The 16,209-nt window shown below is 35.8% G+C and overlaps 1 protein-coding gene across 9 annotated transcripts in view; it reads left to right on the forward strand.

Moving 5' to 3' along the window:
• The first annotated feature begins 3,642 nt into the window (after window positions 1–3,642).
• Window positions 3,643–16,209, forward strand: part of Supt20h (SPT20 homolog, SAGA complex component) — a 40,601-nt gene continuing 28,034 nt past the window's right edge. For 8 of the 9 annotated variants that reach the window (XM_076872278.1, XM_076872281.1, XM_076872280.1 and 5 more), the window contains exons 1-7: window positions 3,643–3,729; window positions 6,030–6,120; window positions 8,918–8,953; window positions 9,488–9,546; window positions 10,285–10,351; window positions 12,865–12,991; window positions 13,907–14,010. In XM_076872278.1, coding sequence (XP_076728393.1) covers window positions 6,118–6,120; window positions 8,918–8,953; window positions 9,488–9,546; window positions 10,285–10,351; window positions 12,865–12,991; window positions 13,907–14,010 — 396 coding nt within the window. In that variant the 5' untranslated portion in view covers window positions 3,643–3,729; window positions 6,030–6,117. Of the gene's footprint in view, window positions 3,730–3,910; window positions 3,976–6,029; window positions 6,121–8,917; window positions 8,954–9,487; window positions 9,547–10,284; window positions 10,352–12,864; window positions 12,992–13,906; window positions 14,011–16,209 lie in introns of those variants that run through there. The other variant, XM_076872279.1, reaches the window with a different exon arrangement.

The following is a 16,209-nucleotide window of genomic DNA, read 5'->3' on the forward strand; positions in this document are numbered from 1 at the left end:
GATAGGCTATCATACTCATTTAACAAATGATGTCATGAAGGTATTTTGTAGACATGCTAAGTTGACTAAGAAGATTACGCTCAATGACATGGATGGACCTCATTCCAACAGGTGAAATTCTTAATGGCAAAACCTGAGGTTTCTCAGAAAGTTCTGCCTCAAGACTGTAGTGTCAACTCTGGCCTGAGTTTCCTGCCTCCTTATGGATTTCAGATTTTCTAGCTTCCATATTATATAAACTAAACCCTTAAATCAAAGAATGGCTTTAGGTATAGAAATTAAGCAAGGAAAAAAACCAAACAAAACAAAACAACAAGTATACAAATGGTAAGGAAGACATAAAACTATCCCAAGTCACAGATTCCACCACCCTGTGTATATACACACAAACACATTAGAGCTAACAAGTGGATTTAGCAGATTTCCAGATACAACCATAGCATTCAAAATTCAGTTGTGTTTCTGTATACCAGCAATGAACAATGCAGAAAGGAAATTAAGAAATGATTCATTCATAATGACATTTGCAATGGACTAAATTGTATCTTGTCAAAAACTGTATGTTGAAGCCAAAACCACCAGTGTTACTTACTATGCTTAGAGATAGGGAAGGTCTATAAGGAGGCAGTCAAGGTTAAATGAGGTCATAAGGATGGGTCTCTGACTCCTTGATAGTGTCTTTATAAGAAAATAAACCAGCCAAATGCTGTGATGCACAACTGTCTTCATAGCCACTCAGGAGGCTAAGGCAGGTGGATTGCAAGTTTGAGGCCAGCAGAGGCAACTTAGGGAGACCCATCTCAAACTAAAAAAAATAACAAGGGCTGGAGCTGTAGCTCAGTAGTAGAGAGCCCTTGGATTCGATCCTCAGTAAACTAACTAACTGAATAAATAAATAATTGTACACCAAATGACATTATCAAGAAAGTGTGGCACATGTCTATAATTCCAGTGGCTTGGAAGGCTGAGGCAGGAGGATCATAAATTTGAGATCAACCTTAGCAACTTAGCAAGGTTCTAAGCAACTTAGTAACATCCTGTCTCAAAATAAAAAAAATAAAAAAGGTCTGGGTATTTGGCTCAGTGGTTATGTGCTCCTGGGTTCATTGCCTGGTAGCAAAAACAACAACAAAGAAGTGAGAAGACAACCTACATAATGAGAGAAAGTATCTGTAAACAATAAACCTGATAAGTATCAGTATCCAGAATCATAATTATTACCACAACCTAATAACAAAAAGATAAGTAATTCAATGTAAAAAAAAATGGGCAAAGGATGTGAATAGAGTTCTTGAAAGAAGATATACAAATATCTAATAAAGACATGAAAAATGGTTTCTTTGACCTTAGGGAAAGCACTTCAAAACCACAATGAAATACCACTTGATACCCATTGGGACTGCTATTGTTAAAATACTGGGAAATAATAATGGTTGGTGAGGATGTTGAGGAATTGGAAACCCCTTACAATGCTGTTGGTGTGTAAAATGGCTCATCTGCTATAGAAAAGCTTAAAATGGTCCTCCAATTATTTAAATATAGAATTAGTAAAACACCCAGAAATTCCACTGCTATGCATATGCTCAAAGGAACTGAAAACAGACTCCAACAAATACTTTTACACAAATGTTCAGAATAACTTTCTTCACAATGGCCCAAAGGTGAAAACAACCCAAAATGTTCATCAAAAACTAGATGGATAAAATATGTTTTCTACGTACAGTTGGGGTTGGGTTCTGGGTCTCGTGAATTTGAAGAATAAAATACACAGACACAAAAGTGATAGCAAAGTTACAGGATTCATTAAAAACAAAGCAGAACTCCCAAAGAGGAAGGGGTCCAAAGAGGGGATACCAAAGAGTGGCTATCATCCAGGGGTTCATTTCAATCTATAGATTTAAAGAAGTCAGCACCCCCCACCACCACCACCTAATCCGGGGTATGGCAATCAGTGTTCACGAAGTATTCATGAAGCTTTTAGTCCAAACAAAATATCAATTGTAGTGGCACCCCCTTTCTCCACAGAAAAGTCGTAACTGGGCTTCTTCAGAAATCTTCACCATGGCTGATTTCAGGACTGTCAGCAAAAGAGTCTCTACAAGAGTTTGATGTAGACAAGCTTCCTATTTTCGTGTTGCCCTGTCTTACTTGGCCACCAGCCAGGAAGAAATCAGCATTCCAGTGCTAGACACTCCCGTATTAGTTTTTCACAAACATGTATCCAGCATACTAGTTTGTAAAATATGTAAACAAGACCTCTGGCCTTGAGCTGGGCTTCAAAGAGATGTCTACATTTCTAAGATAAGGGAAGTTAACATTGTGACTCCATGGTAACAGCTGACAGGGGCAGGACAGAAGGGGGAAATGAAGCTCTCCCCTTCTTAGGTGTTGTCCTTGAAGGGTTAACCTGCCCAAAAGAGTGAAAGAAAAAGCTGCTTTTATGTGAACTTCTATAGACTGTGAACTTCTGAGCCCCTCCCCTTAAACGGTGGGTATTAAATTCTAAAACTACCTGAACTCAGGAGATTGATTGATTACAGCAAAAGCTGTGCCCTCTGAACCTGGATGCAGCCAAATAAAACCGTTTCCTGCTATCTTCTGTGCCTTCTGTCCCTACAACACAACCATGCATTTTTCCTTCTTGGGGAGGCATGGAACCCAGTCAGTATGTCCTGATTTTAAAATAGCCTTTTTCATAAGTTTCTTAGCAAATATCTACGGGTGCTGTTTGTACTCTGGTGCCCAGGAAATTACTCAGGAGCCCACTCCCTATCCTTCCTGTCTCCTCCTCCTGCCATCAATATTTGCCATAAAAAAGGAGTGAAGTACTGACATATGCTACGAGATGTACAAGGGAAACCCGGAAAAAAACCCTCTGTGGAAGGACACAGAAACAGAAAAAAAAATCATATATTCCATTTATATGCAATATCCATAATCTGAGAGCTGATTGGCATTTGCCAGAGGCTGGGAGAGAAGAATTGGGAGCAACTGTTGGATGGGTTCACGATCTATTTTGGGTCAATGAAAATATTTTGGAACTAGTTAAGAGGTACTGGTAGCACAACACTGTGAATATATTAACTGCCACTGAACTGTACACGTTAAAATTGTTCATTTGTTGTAAATTTCACAATTAAAAAAAAAGAAACATTTATTATTCAATGACCAAGTTACAATCAATTACAACACACACTGATAATGCAGTTACTAAATTGTGCAATCCATCTCTGGAATGATTTTTCAAACAAGCATTGAATTCATTGGTACTTAATATTCCTAGGAAGGTTGTACGGTTGTACAGAGTGTTCTAGCAAATGTGCATAAGGCTGTCAGGCGAAAAAGATAATTGGCTCTAGAAATTCAACAGGGTCTCTCTCCCGTCCCCCCAAATAACCGTGCTTGCCCGGCCCATTTTGTAGAAGCCGGAAACTGGGCCTGAAAGAATGCTCAAGGGCACTGCCCCCGCGTGGCTCCGGAACCTGAAATTCCGCGGCCTGGTGGGAATCTGTACACTGCTGCACTTGTAGCTAGGCCTGTGTCTTCCGGTCGCGGCCCCGCCTCCCAACCTCACCTCTTCCGCTGGCTCACCGCGCCAGTCGGAAGTGCGGCCTCCTGAACCGGCGGTTGGCTGGGTAGCGGCTGAGCGCCGCTGAAGCGGTGGGTGGGTGTTGGGGACCAGTGTGTAGGCCCAGCGCAGCCGCGACCGGCGAAAGTGGGTGGCGGCAGGTAGGTGGGCGGGTCTGTGGTGGGCAGGTGGATAAGTTATTTTCGCGAGATCCCAGTTGGGCAGAGGTGAGGAAGCCGCTTAGTGGGCGGCTTTCCGGATCCCGCGGGAAGAAGGTACTGTCTGTCCTCAGTGACCTGGCAGTCCCGGCTGCGGGCCAACCTTTCCGGAGGACCCCACCCTTGCGTTTTGTGGTGCTGCTAAGCCGCGCTTTTGATTTTAGTTCGACTTTTGAGTTGCAGTTACAGGTATTTTCTGAAAAACTCACAAGAATTTTGCGTAGCTCTTGATCGGGAATGGGTTTCTTGGTGTCCATATTGAAAATAGGCGTCGCGCCACCGTGGAATTGGCGTTTTGCGGGTAAAGCCTAAGTTGTTACGGAAGTTGAGTTGGGAGAGACCCAAGTCTATCGGAGAAATAGGTGGACTTGATAGCGATATTTTGAAGCAAATTAATGAATTATTGGACCTTGCCATGGTTACTAGGCGTTCAGAAATGAACTTGTACAATAGTTGCCTCTGAAAGCCATGTCCCTTAGCCACTGTTTAGTGGGAGTACATCAAAGTCTCTAGTGGGACTCGAAATATGCAGTGATTTGCAAAGATTTTCGGAATTAGATTGAGTACAGTGTACTTTGGTTGGTCACCGTGATGTTAAAGTTCGATCAAAATTAAAATTATATTAGTCTGAGTAAAATCAATTTTTTATTTTAAATGCTTTGCCTGAAAAAAAAAATCTTAAAAAATGAGAGTTGATTTAAACGGTGTGAAGGATGTAATGTTAAAAGGTAAAATTAAAAATTGTGAAGGCTGAATTCCAGTCTAAGTCTGTGATCTTGAGAAAGTCATTAGTTCTGAGTGCCTTTTCTGTAAAATGGAGGTGTTGATAATGATTATAACAGTTTTCTCATCTATAGGCAGTTTGCTATCTAAGAGATATACAGTTATTTGTTGGTTTGTGCAAATACTTAAAGTTACCCACCCCCCCCCCAATTTAGTAATAACAGATCTTACTATCATCACATTTTGTCTGTGAGTATAATGTATATTCATCTCTATTTACTGACTGGGAGTTTTTCACCTTAACCCAATTTCAGCTTAAACCTTCTATGAGCTATTTGAAGGTAGAACTAATGCCATTCTTATTTTTAAATGATTGTTCCTGGTACCTGTACAGTGCTTGTGATGTATTGTTAGCTAAGCTCCCACCCCCCACCTCCTTTTTCTTGTTTTCTTTTCTTCAGTTTTTTCTTTAACCTGAATTTGCTAAAGCCTAAGCTTTGGGGTTTACCCAAAAAAAAAAAAAAAAAAAAAAAAAGTTCATAAAATTATTTACATGGGGAATCTTGTTTTCTGTTACCAGAAATTGTCCTTTAGCTCAGCAACGTACATGCATCAGTAGTTACATGGGTTAGATGAAGAATCAGACTAACCTTTATTTATCATCACTCTGAGAGCAAACCTGAACCATCTCTATGGTAGGCAGAGAAGTTACAGCAATGGGCTTCAACACTGGCATTCCCTTTCAATCACTTAGGGGAACTCAAAGGACTGACCCTTGGAGCCCACTCTAGACCAACTAATCAGAATTGGGGAGATAGGGCATGGGCATCCTATTTAAGGCTCAACAGCTTACTCCACTTTGCAATCTGGATGAGAACCCCTTATTAGAGAAAATAGGCCCTTTAGGAGTCTAAGTAGGCCCAGAGGGGTTGGAGCTCCATCTGAAAAATTTAGCCTGGAGTGTTTAAGGAATATCATTTTTTTTTTTTTTTTTATCAGCAGACATAATGAAATCTGTGACTCATAAAGTGAACTATAGACAGGCTATTAGAATAATCCACAGGAAAAGTAAGAGCACCAGAAGTAATTATGAGAAGAGATTTAAAAAAAAAAAAAACATTTTTCTTTTCAGAGGTGTTTTTTTTTTTTAAATATGAGTAATTATTTTTTCAAAAAAAATTTTTTAGTTGTTGATGGACTTTTATTTTATTTATATATTTATATATGGTGCTGAGAATCGAACCTAGCGCCTCACCCATGCCAGGCAAGTGCTCTACCACTGAGCCACAGTGCCAGCCCCATGAGTAATGATTTTAACTTGCAAACTGTGTTTGGCCTAACTAGCTAAAACTACTTTTCAGCAGGTTGTGGTACATGAATTTTTGTTACAGATTATTTAAAAAATGTGTTGGAAATATATGTGCCTCAAGTTATCTTCCTTGTTAACTACTAAATAATCTTATTTATTTTTCTTTATAGCCTTATGTTAACATGTAGGTTTCATTATTTTTCCTTTACAGTGTATGATTGATATTAAAGACATGGTTTTCATCTCACTGCATCAACGCACATAGGTTTTCTCTTTTTGGATCCCTATCTTACGCCACAATGGTAAGCTTTGGCTCAGTATGTTCAAGTTTGGATTTTAGAATATTATTTTTGTCTTTATAAATATAAATACCTGTATTATAGATCAAGAAATGCTCTTGTAAGCTGCTTTAGTTATCCTTATTGGGAAATTATTTAGCGGTCATGTATAAAATGTGTGCTCATTTCTCAATTTAGTGTTATTATGATGGTCACATCCAAGTCACATACATAATCTGTGTATTTAAAATTTTATTTCTAACTATTTTGCCATATTCCAAGTCATTGGCAAGGAGGATGGGTATAAATACAAATAGTTTGGGGCCTTGTTGATTTCTCATTTTAAAGTTCTTCTTACTGCCCCCCCACCTTCAGTACTGGGATTAAACCCTGGGCACTTTACCACTGAGTTCATCCCCAGTGCCACTTACCCTCCACCTTTTTTAAAATTTGAAACAGGGTCTCACTAAGTTGCTGAGGCTGGTTCCAACTTGTAATTCTGCCTCAGCTTTCCTCGTCACTAGGATTATAGGTATGAGTCATTACACTCTGCTCATTTTTTTTTTTTAATTTAAAAATAAATGTAACCCTGTTAGTGCATCCAACATTTCAAGTAGCACCAATGCTAGCCTTCTAGTGTCATATTTCTACTCACTGATATATAGTCACTAAGCATTCTTACCTGTAGACATTTAACTTTTGTCATTAAGATGTTAAAGACTTGGGGGGGGTACTTTTTAATATTTGAAAAAAGGAGCATTTGAACTGGACATAGTGGCACACACCTGTACTCCCAGTGATTCCAGAGGCTGAGGCAGGAGGATCTCCAATTTAAAACCAACTTGGGCAACTTAGATTCTGTCTCGAGATAAAAAGGTGATTCCCTGACATACTACACAGAAAAGACTAACCACCCAATAGCGGCTGCTAAAGACACGCAGAAGAAAAAGAGGTTTTTAAAGAGAGGTGGTCAGCACTGGAAAGCTGAGTTCAGGTTTCTGCTGCTCAGTCATGAGAATCTTTCTAACCAGGCACCTTAGTACGTATTTAAGTCGCTTGCGTATGCCAGACACAAAGCCAACAGAGAAGTCAAGTTGTGAAGCTGAGCGACACTTTACCAAACAGCCTCAGGAACCCATTTGCCTAGCTTTTCTGGGACATTGAGTGTGTCACCATACCCACATGCATGGACAGTGCTCACAGTGCTGGATCAGACACTAGATGGGCTCCTGGTTCTGCCATAGTTACTCAAAACCCACTATTATGTACATAACTACAATGTACCAATAAAATTTTTCTTAGAAATTTAAAGGAAAAAAAAAAGATGAAAAGGGGTTGGGAATATAACTCAGTGGTAGAGAGCCATAGCTTCAATGCTTCAACCCTCACTACTACAAGCAAACAAAAGAAGAGTTTGACAGGAGAGTAAGTTAACACTGACCACGGTGTTGAATAATCTTTCCTAAAAACTCTGTCACACAAACTTAAAAAAAAACACTTACTTTCCTTTTCCTTTTGGGATCTTACCTATGTGCCCTTGCCCTGTTAGAGAAAAGTAGAACTGTCATACTGGGATTCTGACCTCATATTATATTTTGCATCTCTGTTACTTAATGATAATCTCTCTTAAGTATTTGAAGGAGTAAGTGAATGAATGAGGCAAAGCATATCTCATTATATCTTCTGAAGTTTTAATTTCAGAAGATGAAATATTTACTTCAGACAACTGGTTATTTAAAATTATCCTAAGAGCTTATATTTGATTGTTTACTATAATTTTATATAAACTCACTTTAAAGTTTTGTGGCCAAAATTTAAAAGACCCTATAGTTATCAAGAGTATATATGTTGGGGCTGGAGTTGTGGCTCAGTGGTAGAGTGTTCACCTAGCATGCACAAGGCACTGGGTTTGATCCTCAGCACCACATAAATGTAAAAGATATTGTATCCACCTGAAACTAAAAAATGAATATTTGAAAAAAAAAAAGTATGTATGTAGAGTACATTTTCTTGGGGAAAATGAGTTATGCTCAAGAGTCTTATTCTGAATCATGGGAACCAGTTTCTCTGGGAAGCTGTTCTTTGATTTTTTTGGTCCTGGAATTGAACCTAGGGGTGCTTAACAACTGAGCCAAATCCCTAGCCTTTTATTTTGAGGCAGAGTCTCCCTAAGTTGCTTAGGGTCTTGCTAAATTGTTAAAACTGGCTTTGAACTTGAACTTGCCATCCTTCTGCCTCAGTGCTGGGATATTTTGTCACATGCAAGATGGTAGATTGAATTATTGGAATCTAAAACATACTGTAAATAAAAATAGAAAGTTCTGTATCTCTGAAGTTTTGAAAGGACTGTCATTGTGAATAAAAAATACTATGACTCTACATACTACCTGAAGCAACCCTAGAAAAAGAAATCACTAATGGTATATTTATTTAACTTTGTTTGGAACCTAGTATTTTTTTTTTGTCTTTAGAAAAGTTTCATAAATAAAGATATAGTTTAACTTTATATTTCTCCCTCTTACCTTAAAATGAGGGTCTGTAAGAAGTAGATGAAAGATGCAGATCTGTTAATTTCAATTATTGTAGTTGTTATATCCAGCCATTTTATATATTAGCCTCACAAAAAAACACCCTGTCCAAGGGTGCTATATTTTCTCTTAGTTACATATCTTGATCATTCAGTAGAATGGAGGAGAAAAATAAAGAATACATTGGACTTATTTCAGAAAATGAAACATTTAAACACTTAATTAGGAATGTCAAATCCTTATTAAATTATTTTTTTTTGTGAAAATAATACTGCCAAATATACTTTTTACAGCAGCAAGCCTTAGAACTAGCTTTGGATCGTGCAGAGGTAAGATACAACTAAATTACATATTAAACTAGTATTGTTTGTAATTGACAAAAAAAATCAATTTTAAGAGATTTTTGTGTGTTATCTTCAAAGGAATATTTTAGTTAATATAGGACAAGCATGTAGATAATCTGTAAACGTAGAAAAATGTAAGGTGATGTTTGGATCATCTCTTTTCTAACAGCTAAAAAAAATAGTGCTTCCAATTAGAGATACACTTTTATGTACATTAAACATATTCTGAACATTTATAAAACATTGATAATGTTTCTGATTTGTGTAATTATAATTCTTAGAAATTAAATACTGTACTCAACATAAATTTATGTGCAGCATAAATTTCACTTGTTTATAATATTATAAATTAAGCAGGTTTTTGTTTTGTTTTTATTTTTGCTGTAAGATATAATTTAACATGAGAGACTTGTGACTAAATGGCCTGTTTAGTTTTGCATATGTTTTAGATATACAGTACTTAATTTGTTCATACACAAAGCAAAAAGCAAACTGTTTTCATAAACTTTTCTTTTTTAGTATGTCATTGAAAGTGCACGACAAAGACCTCCTAAAAGGAAATATTTATCTAGTGGAAGGTATGAACATTTAATTGATAAAATCTTACATTCCTTGAAATATGATGTCACCATTTATTGCTCTTACCCGGATCCAGGCTTGAAATGTTATAGCTTCTTTGAAGATCCTAATCTGGAATTCTGAAATACTGGAAAATCTGAAACCTTTTACCCTGACATGTGGTCACAAGTGAAAAATTTCATATCTAACCTCATGTGACAGGGCAGATTGTAGGCATACTAAAAATATGAAACTAACTTTACTTCATTTGTATTAGTGTATATGAAACAAATGATTTTCATTTCTAAGCTAGGGTCTCAAGAAATCTATTAGATATATATCAAATATTCCAAATCCTGAAAAAATCCAAATATTTTGGTCCCAAGCCTTTTAGATAGGAATATTCAACCTGCACTAGTAATTTCTTTCTATTTGGGTGGTGGAGATTGTACTCGGGGGTGTTCTACCACTGAGATACATCCACAGGCCTTTTTAATTTTTTTATTTTGAGATAGAGTCTCATTGAATTGCAAGACTGGCCTTGAACAACTGGCAATCTTCCTGCTCAGCCTTCCTAGGTGGTTAGATTATAGACATGTGCCAGGATGCCTGACTGCATTAGTAATATCTAAGTTTTTTTTAAATAACATATCCAACCCAGCTCTGCCCCCAACTTTGGGAATGTGGGGAGATCATTGAAACATTTATTTTATGATAATTAATGTTATTTTGTATATTGTCTATTAATTTTTTTCTAGAAAATCTGTATTTCAAAAACTTTATGACTTATATATTGAAGAATGTGAAAAAGAACCTGAGGTTAAGGTAAGTGTGAATTTTTTTATGGTATTGTGGCTTTTGGAATGTGTAGTAGAACAGAGAAATCTGGAGGAATTAGGTTTGAAACAGTTAATGATTTATATTTTTGTGGGTAAACCAACAGTTTTTTCCAACCATACTCTAGTGGGTTCTCAACTTTTCCAGAATCCTGGCTAATCTGGCATCAGGCATAGGTCACCTGCTGAGGGTAGGAATAGGAGACAGTGTTAACTGAAAGCAGAATATCTCACTGGCAAGTCATAAGCAAAGCCATAGTATGTATCTTTTTGCTGTTTCTTTCCCTGAAGAAGTGATTTGTAAACTTAAGGTAGGAGAAAAGTAACCTGTTTCCTCTTGGTGATTTGCACTAGAAAGTCAAAAACTATTACAGAACATGTAGGAAATTCAGATGTTGTAATTAAAAGTGAATTTGGTCACAAAATATGCTTATGACCTGTTTAATTCATATTTATTTAACATAAAGATGTCTGCTATAGGAAAATGATAAAATTAACTTCTTGATACCTTTTGAACTCTCAGGTTAGAAGGACCTTAAAGGGTTCTGTGAACTTCTGTTCTGTCTTTAACTCAAAAATGAATATTGCTGAGTGCAGTAGTGCATATCTGTAATCCCAATGACTCTGGAGCCTGAGGCAGGAGAATTGCAAGGTCAAAACTCGCTTCCACAACTTAGCAAGGCCCTGTCTCAAAAAATAAAAAGAGCTGAGATGTGTCTCAGTGGTTAAGTGCTCTGGGTTTAATCTTCAGTATCCCCCTCCTCCCAAGTCTGACCTAAGCTTTAAACTCTTTACATTTATTAAATTTATAAATAAATCTTGTGGTATGTTTTTCATATGTTTTATTGAAGCACATGTGACATAGCAATGTATTATATATGTCTAAAGTCTACATTTTCATGTTTTTACATGCATAACTTATATATACTCCCATGAAACCATTGGCACAATCAGTACAAGTGCACATCCATCACCTCCAAGACAGAACTAAGATAGGGGAGATACGTATATATGTCAAGATTCTCTGACCCACTTCATCTTTTCATAAATGAATCTTTACCGGAACTCATCCCACTCATTTGTTTACATTTGTCCATAACTGCGTTTGAGATACAAAGGCAGAATTGAATAATTGAGAATCCAGACAATATGGCTCACAAGCCTAAAATGTGGCCTTTAAAGAAAGGAATTTTCAACTAGTAGTCTTAACTGGGAACCAACATATTTTCTTAAAGAGGTACACATGCTATCAGAATTTATTTTTGCCTTAACTCAAATTATGAAGGTTTTCTCTATCCTCAAAATACTAAAAATTTTTAGGGTTTTTTGTTTTTTGTATCAGGTATTGAATCCAGGGGTGCTTAACCAATGATCACATCTCCAGCCCTTTTTTTAAAATTTTATTTTGAGACAGTTTCTTGCTTAGTTCCTAAGGCTGACCTTGAACTTGCCAACCTCTCGCCTCAGCCTCCTGAGTTGCTGGGATTACAGGCGTGTTCCACTGCGCCAGGCTTTAAATCAAAGTGGTTAAAAGTTGTCTGCCTTTGTGTTTTCATTTTCGGATTGCATAGAGTTCTTATAATATGACGATAGGAATTTATAATTCTTTCAGTTTAATGTTAGTATATTGTTATGCAGTTAAATATAAGGTACTCAAAACTTTTTTTTTTATTCTACAAAAAACAAATATTCTGTTGGCTCAAGTATCTTTCCTAAATAAGATTTGATGAAAGAAATTATTCAACCTACAAGAATCTACGATTGGATAGCCCATTAAGTCCCAAGTTTTCAATTTTAATATTTCAACAAAATTGTCCCAAATACTTTAAATGGTTGGAAATCATAATCTAGAGTTTATATATTTTTTAATTATTCATCTATTTTACCAAAAGAATAGAACTCTAAAAACATTTATTTCAAAAGTTACCATAAATGTTACATTTATTGCTCAATTTAAGTTTTTTTTTTTTTTTTTTTTTGGTGTTGGGGATTGAACCCAGGGCCTTGTGCATGAGAGGCAAGCACTCTACCAACTGAACTGTATCCATAACCCGATCAATTTAAGTATTTATAGCTGTTTAACATCTGGAACAATGGAACTCAACTAGGTTAATCATACATCTTTCTAAAATTATGGATTTTGATGTATGTGCATTATATTTCCTAATGGATTTTTTTAAAATAATTGAGGTTTTTAAGATTTTTTTACTTTCTATTTATATATTTGAAAGTACATATTTTATGTTTGTTTTTATTGTTTTCTAGGTTACCAGTTTTCTTTTTTACATGAATTAATTTTCTAAAATACAGTAATAGAAACAAATTAAGTCTACATTGCTTTCTATGAATAGTGGCCGTAATGTATGATCTTCCCCATATATTCAGGATTATAATGTGGAAGAAGTGCCAAAAGATTATTCAGATAGGATTTTGTCAATTCATAACATTATTTTTCAAGGTTACAATGGATTATTGTCATCAGCTTTGCCTCTTTTAAAGCAGAAATTAAGAAGAAATGTGAACTTGTTAGAGAAGCTTGTTATGCAAGAGACTTTGTCGTGTTTAGTGGTCAATCTATATCCAGGAAATGAGGGATATTCTCTGATGCTCAGGGGGAAAAATGGATCAGGTAAGACCCTACAAAGTATTAATGACACAAAATACCTCTGCCAGGCAGGATGTGCTGCTTTTTAAAATTAGTTTCTTAACCTGCTCAGTGGTTTGTCCTTTGAACCAATGATGACTTAGTGATAAAAGCACATTTTTATCTTAAAATTTTCTTTATGACTTTTGGTAGAATGTAAGAAGTTACTCTAATACTTATGATTATCCTTCCTGAACATGCATTTGAAAAGTATTCTAATTTGTCTTCGAGAAAGACATGATTTTTAAATAATATCAAAATTTCCTTTTGTTCAGTTGCTGAACAATATTTTAAGATAGAATAAGGTATCTTAAGGTATGTACATTTTTATATATTATTGAGTCTAAAACTTCAAAATTAATCAGACTCACTGCCTTTTGAGTTTTAAAATATACTCAGATTTAACTAAAGAGTCTCCTAAAAAATTCATATTGTAATAATAATTTGAGTTCTATAAGGAAGTCACGCTAGTCAAGAATTTTTTCTTGTGCTGAAAATTAATTGTAAAATGTTAAAATTAATTGTAAAATTAATTGTAAAATTCACCAAGAGAATTCTTTTCTTTGGTCAGATGAGGTACCAAATTGTCATGCTAATTTCCAGACACTAGTCTTCAGTGAACTTTCAATTTCTTTGATCTTGGAGTTTTATCATTTATGATTAATGCTGACTGTGATTTATTGTGATGTTATGCCAGATGTTTTTCCAAAATGTCAGAGTTTTGTCCTCCTCTTTTCTGAAGTGTTATATACAGTATAGTTAACAAGTTTTTTAGTAAATGTGGTTCATTTATAAGGTTTAAAGGTCATTAGGAGAGCCTTTGGCTTTATTTACTTATTTGTTGAGAAGCCTTTTGGTGAGTCTAATCATTTTCGTATACTTTTATGTTTTAAAATTAAGATTCTGAAACCATTCGACTGCCTTATGAAGAAGGGGAATTACTTGAATACTTAGATGCAGAAGAATTACCTCCTATTTTGGTTGATCTTTTAGAAAAATCTCAGGTATAAATTTTTTCTCTTTAAAATGTCCTGCTGGTACATGATTTATGCCTGTACTCCAGTTACTTAGAAGGCTGAGGCAGGAAGAACTCTTGAGCTATGAGTTAGAGGCCAGCTTTGGCAACATAGCAGAATCCAGTCTCTAAAATACGTTTTTAAAACTCTGCATTTTTTTAGTATATACGTATGCAAATTTTATATGAATCTAAAGGACCATATGGTTATTTTGTGATAAATGATATTTAATCTTTACCACTATTCCCAACAGTGTTTAGAACTCGAAATGAGACATTATACATCATTATTTAGAAATTGATTTACTATCGAATATTTAAAATTTTTGCTGTACTGAAATGTATAGATTTAGTCAGTTCTTTTAAAATTGGCTACAACATTTAGATTATTGATTGAAATCTCCCTCTAGTTACAATCAAGAAAATATGTAAGAAACTACTCTTGACTATTTGGGTGTGGAGGAGTGGTAACCAGGCATTGAACCCAGGGGTGCTTAACCATTGGGCCACATCCCCAGCCCTTTTGAGACAGTCTTGCTAAGTTGCTTAGGGCCTAAGTTGTTGATGCTGGCTTTGAACTTGTAGTCCTCCTGCCTCAGCCTCCTGAGCCAACTGGGATTATGGGTGGCGGGGGGGTCACTGTGCCTGGCTTCTTTGGCTATTTATGAAAGTTTTTTAAATTGGGGACCAAAAACTGGTCTTTACATCTGTAGTTGGTTTTTCTCTCTTTTTTTATGGTATTAGGGATTGAATTCAGGGGTATTCTACCACTAAGTTACATCCCCAGCCCTTCTTTATATACTGTTTTAATATAGGGTCTCTTTAATATATTGGATACTTCACTGAGAGGAAAGAAACAACTTCAAATGAGAATTCCCATTTTTCTTCTAAGACTAGTGACCAAAATCACTTTATGTCTCTCTCTACACGTTGCCTTTGCCTTTCTATTAAAATAAACAAATGCTATTCCTAAGATGTTCCTTCATTTGTTTTCTAGGTCCTTCCTTTTTCTAGGACTTACAATTATAAACTCTCTTTTCTATGTTTTTTCCTCTCTGTTAGATTCAGAATGCAAATATTCTGTATTCTCAACTTTAAAAAATTCTATCTTGACCTCAATTCCTTTTCCTGCTATTGCTTTATAATTCTCCTTCTCCTGATAGCAAAACTAATCAGAGTTGTGTATAGTCATCGTCTCCTTTCTATCATATTCCACTCTTTTCTTTACTCACCTTATTTGGCATTTTAACATCTACATTCTATAGAACCTGTTTTGTCAAATCACCAGTGATCTCCATTGCAGGGAATCAATTGATCAGTCTTATGTTCTAAATTGATCTCTTAGCAAAGTTCAATGCAAATAACTATTTTCTTCTTGAAATGCCCTTCTTTGGGCTTCTGCGATATCATATTTCTGGTTTTTTTCTTCCTTACCTATTCCTCCAATTCTCTTTGCATCATCTTTGTTCCATCCATAAATATGTGTGTATCATAATTCTGTCCTAGGCCCTCTGTGCTTTAATTAACAGTCTCCCAAGGTAATCTCAGTTAGTTCCTTTAGTTTTTAAAATGTTACTTAATCCCATGCTTATATGTCTGTTATTATGATCATTCCACCAAGCTTTATACTTACATATTTACTTGGATATATAAGTTCCCCAAACTTAACCTGATGAACACAGAACTTTTTATTTTACTTCCCAATCTCATTTTATCACTAGTCTCTTTCATTCTAATGGATGACCTTACCCTCTCCTTCCATCTTCAGTCCATCAGCAAATATCATCTCTTTCTTTAAACTGGTCATGATATGCCATGGTTCCCTTCCTAAACTTCCTGCTTTCATTCTAAAATCACAGAGAGCCAGATAAGGTTTATAAAGCAAAAATGGAAAAGTAAAATCTTCCTCTCTATGCACTCTTAACTGCACAAAATCTCTGCTCTCCTGTTTGCTTTCATCTTCTAATTCTGATTTTTACTCACTACACTCCAACCTGCCTTGTCTTCTTTCTGTACTAAATCAAACCAAGCTTATTCCTATTGGAAGGCATTTTCTCTGCTATTTCTCAATAGAGTAGTTTGCCCTGGATCATTCTTGTGATTCAGGTTTCAGCTGAAACTCACTCCTCTCAGAGAGGTTTTTATTTTATTTTCTTTAAAGCAGTTATCACTGTCTAAAATTACCTTG

The sequence above is a fragment of the Callospermophilus lateralis genome, chromosome 12 (genome assembly GCF_048772815.1).
Source record: "Callospermophilus lateralis isolate mCalLat2 chromosome 12, mCalLat2.hap1, whole genome shotgun sequence".
Taxonomy (NCBI): domain Eukaryota; kingdom Metazoa; phylum Chordata; class Mammalia; order Rodentia; family Sciuridae; genus Callospermophilus; species Callospermophilus lateralis.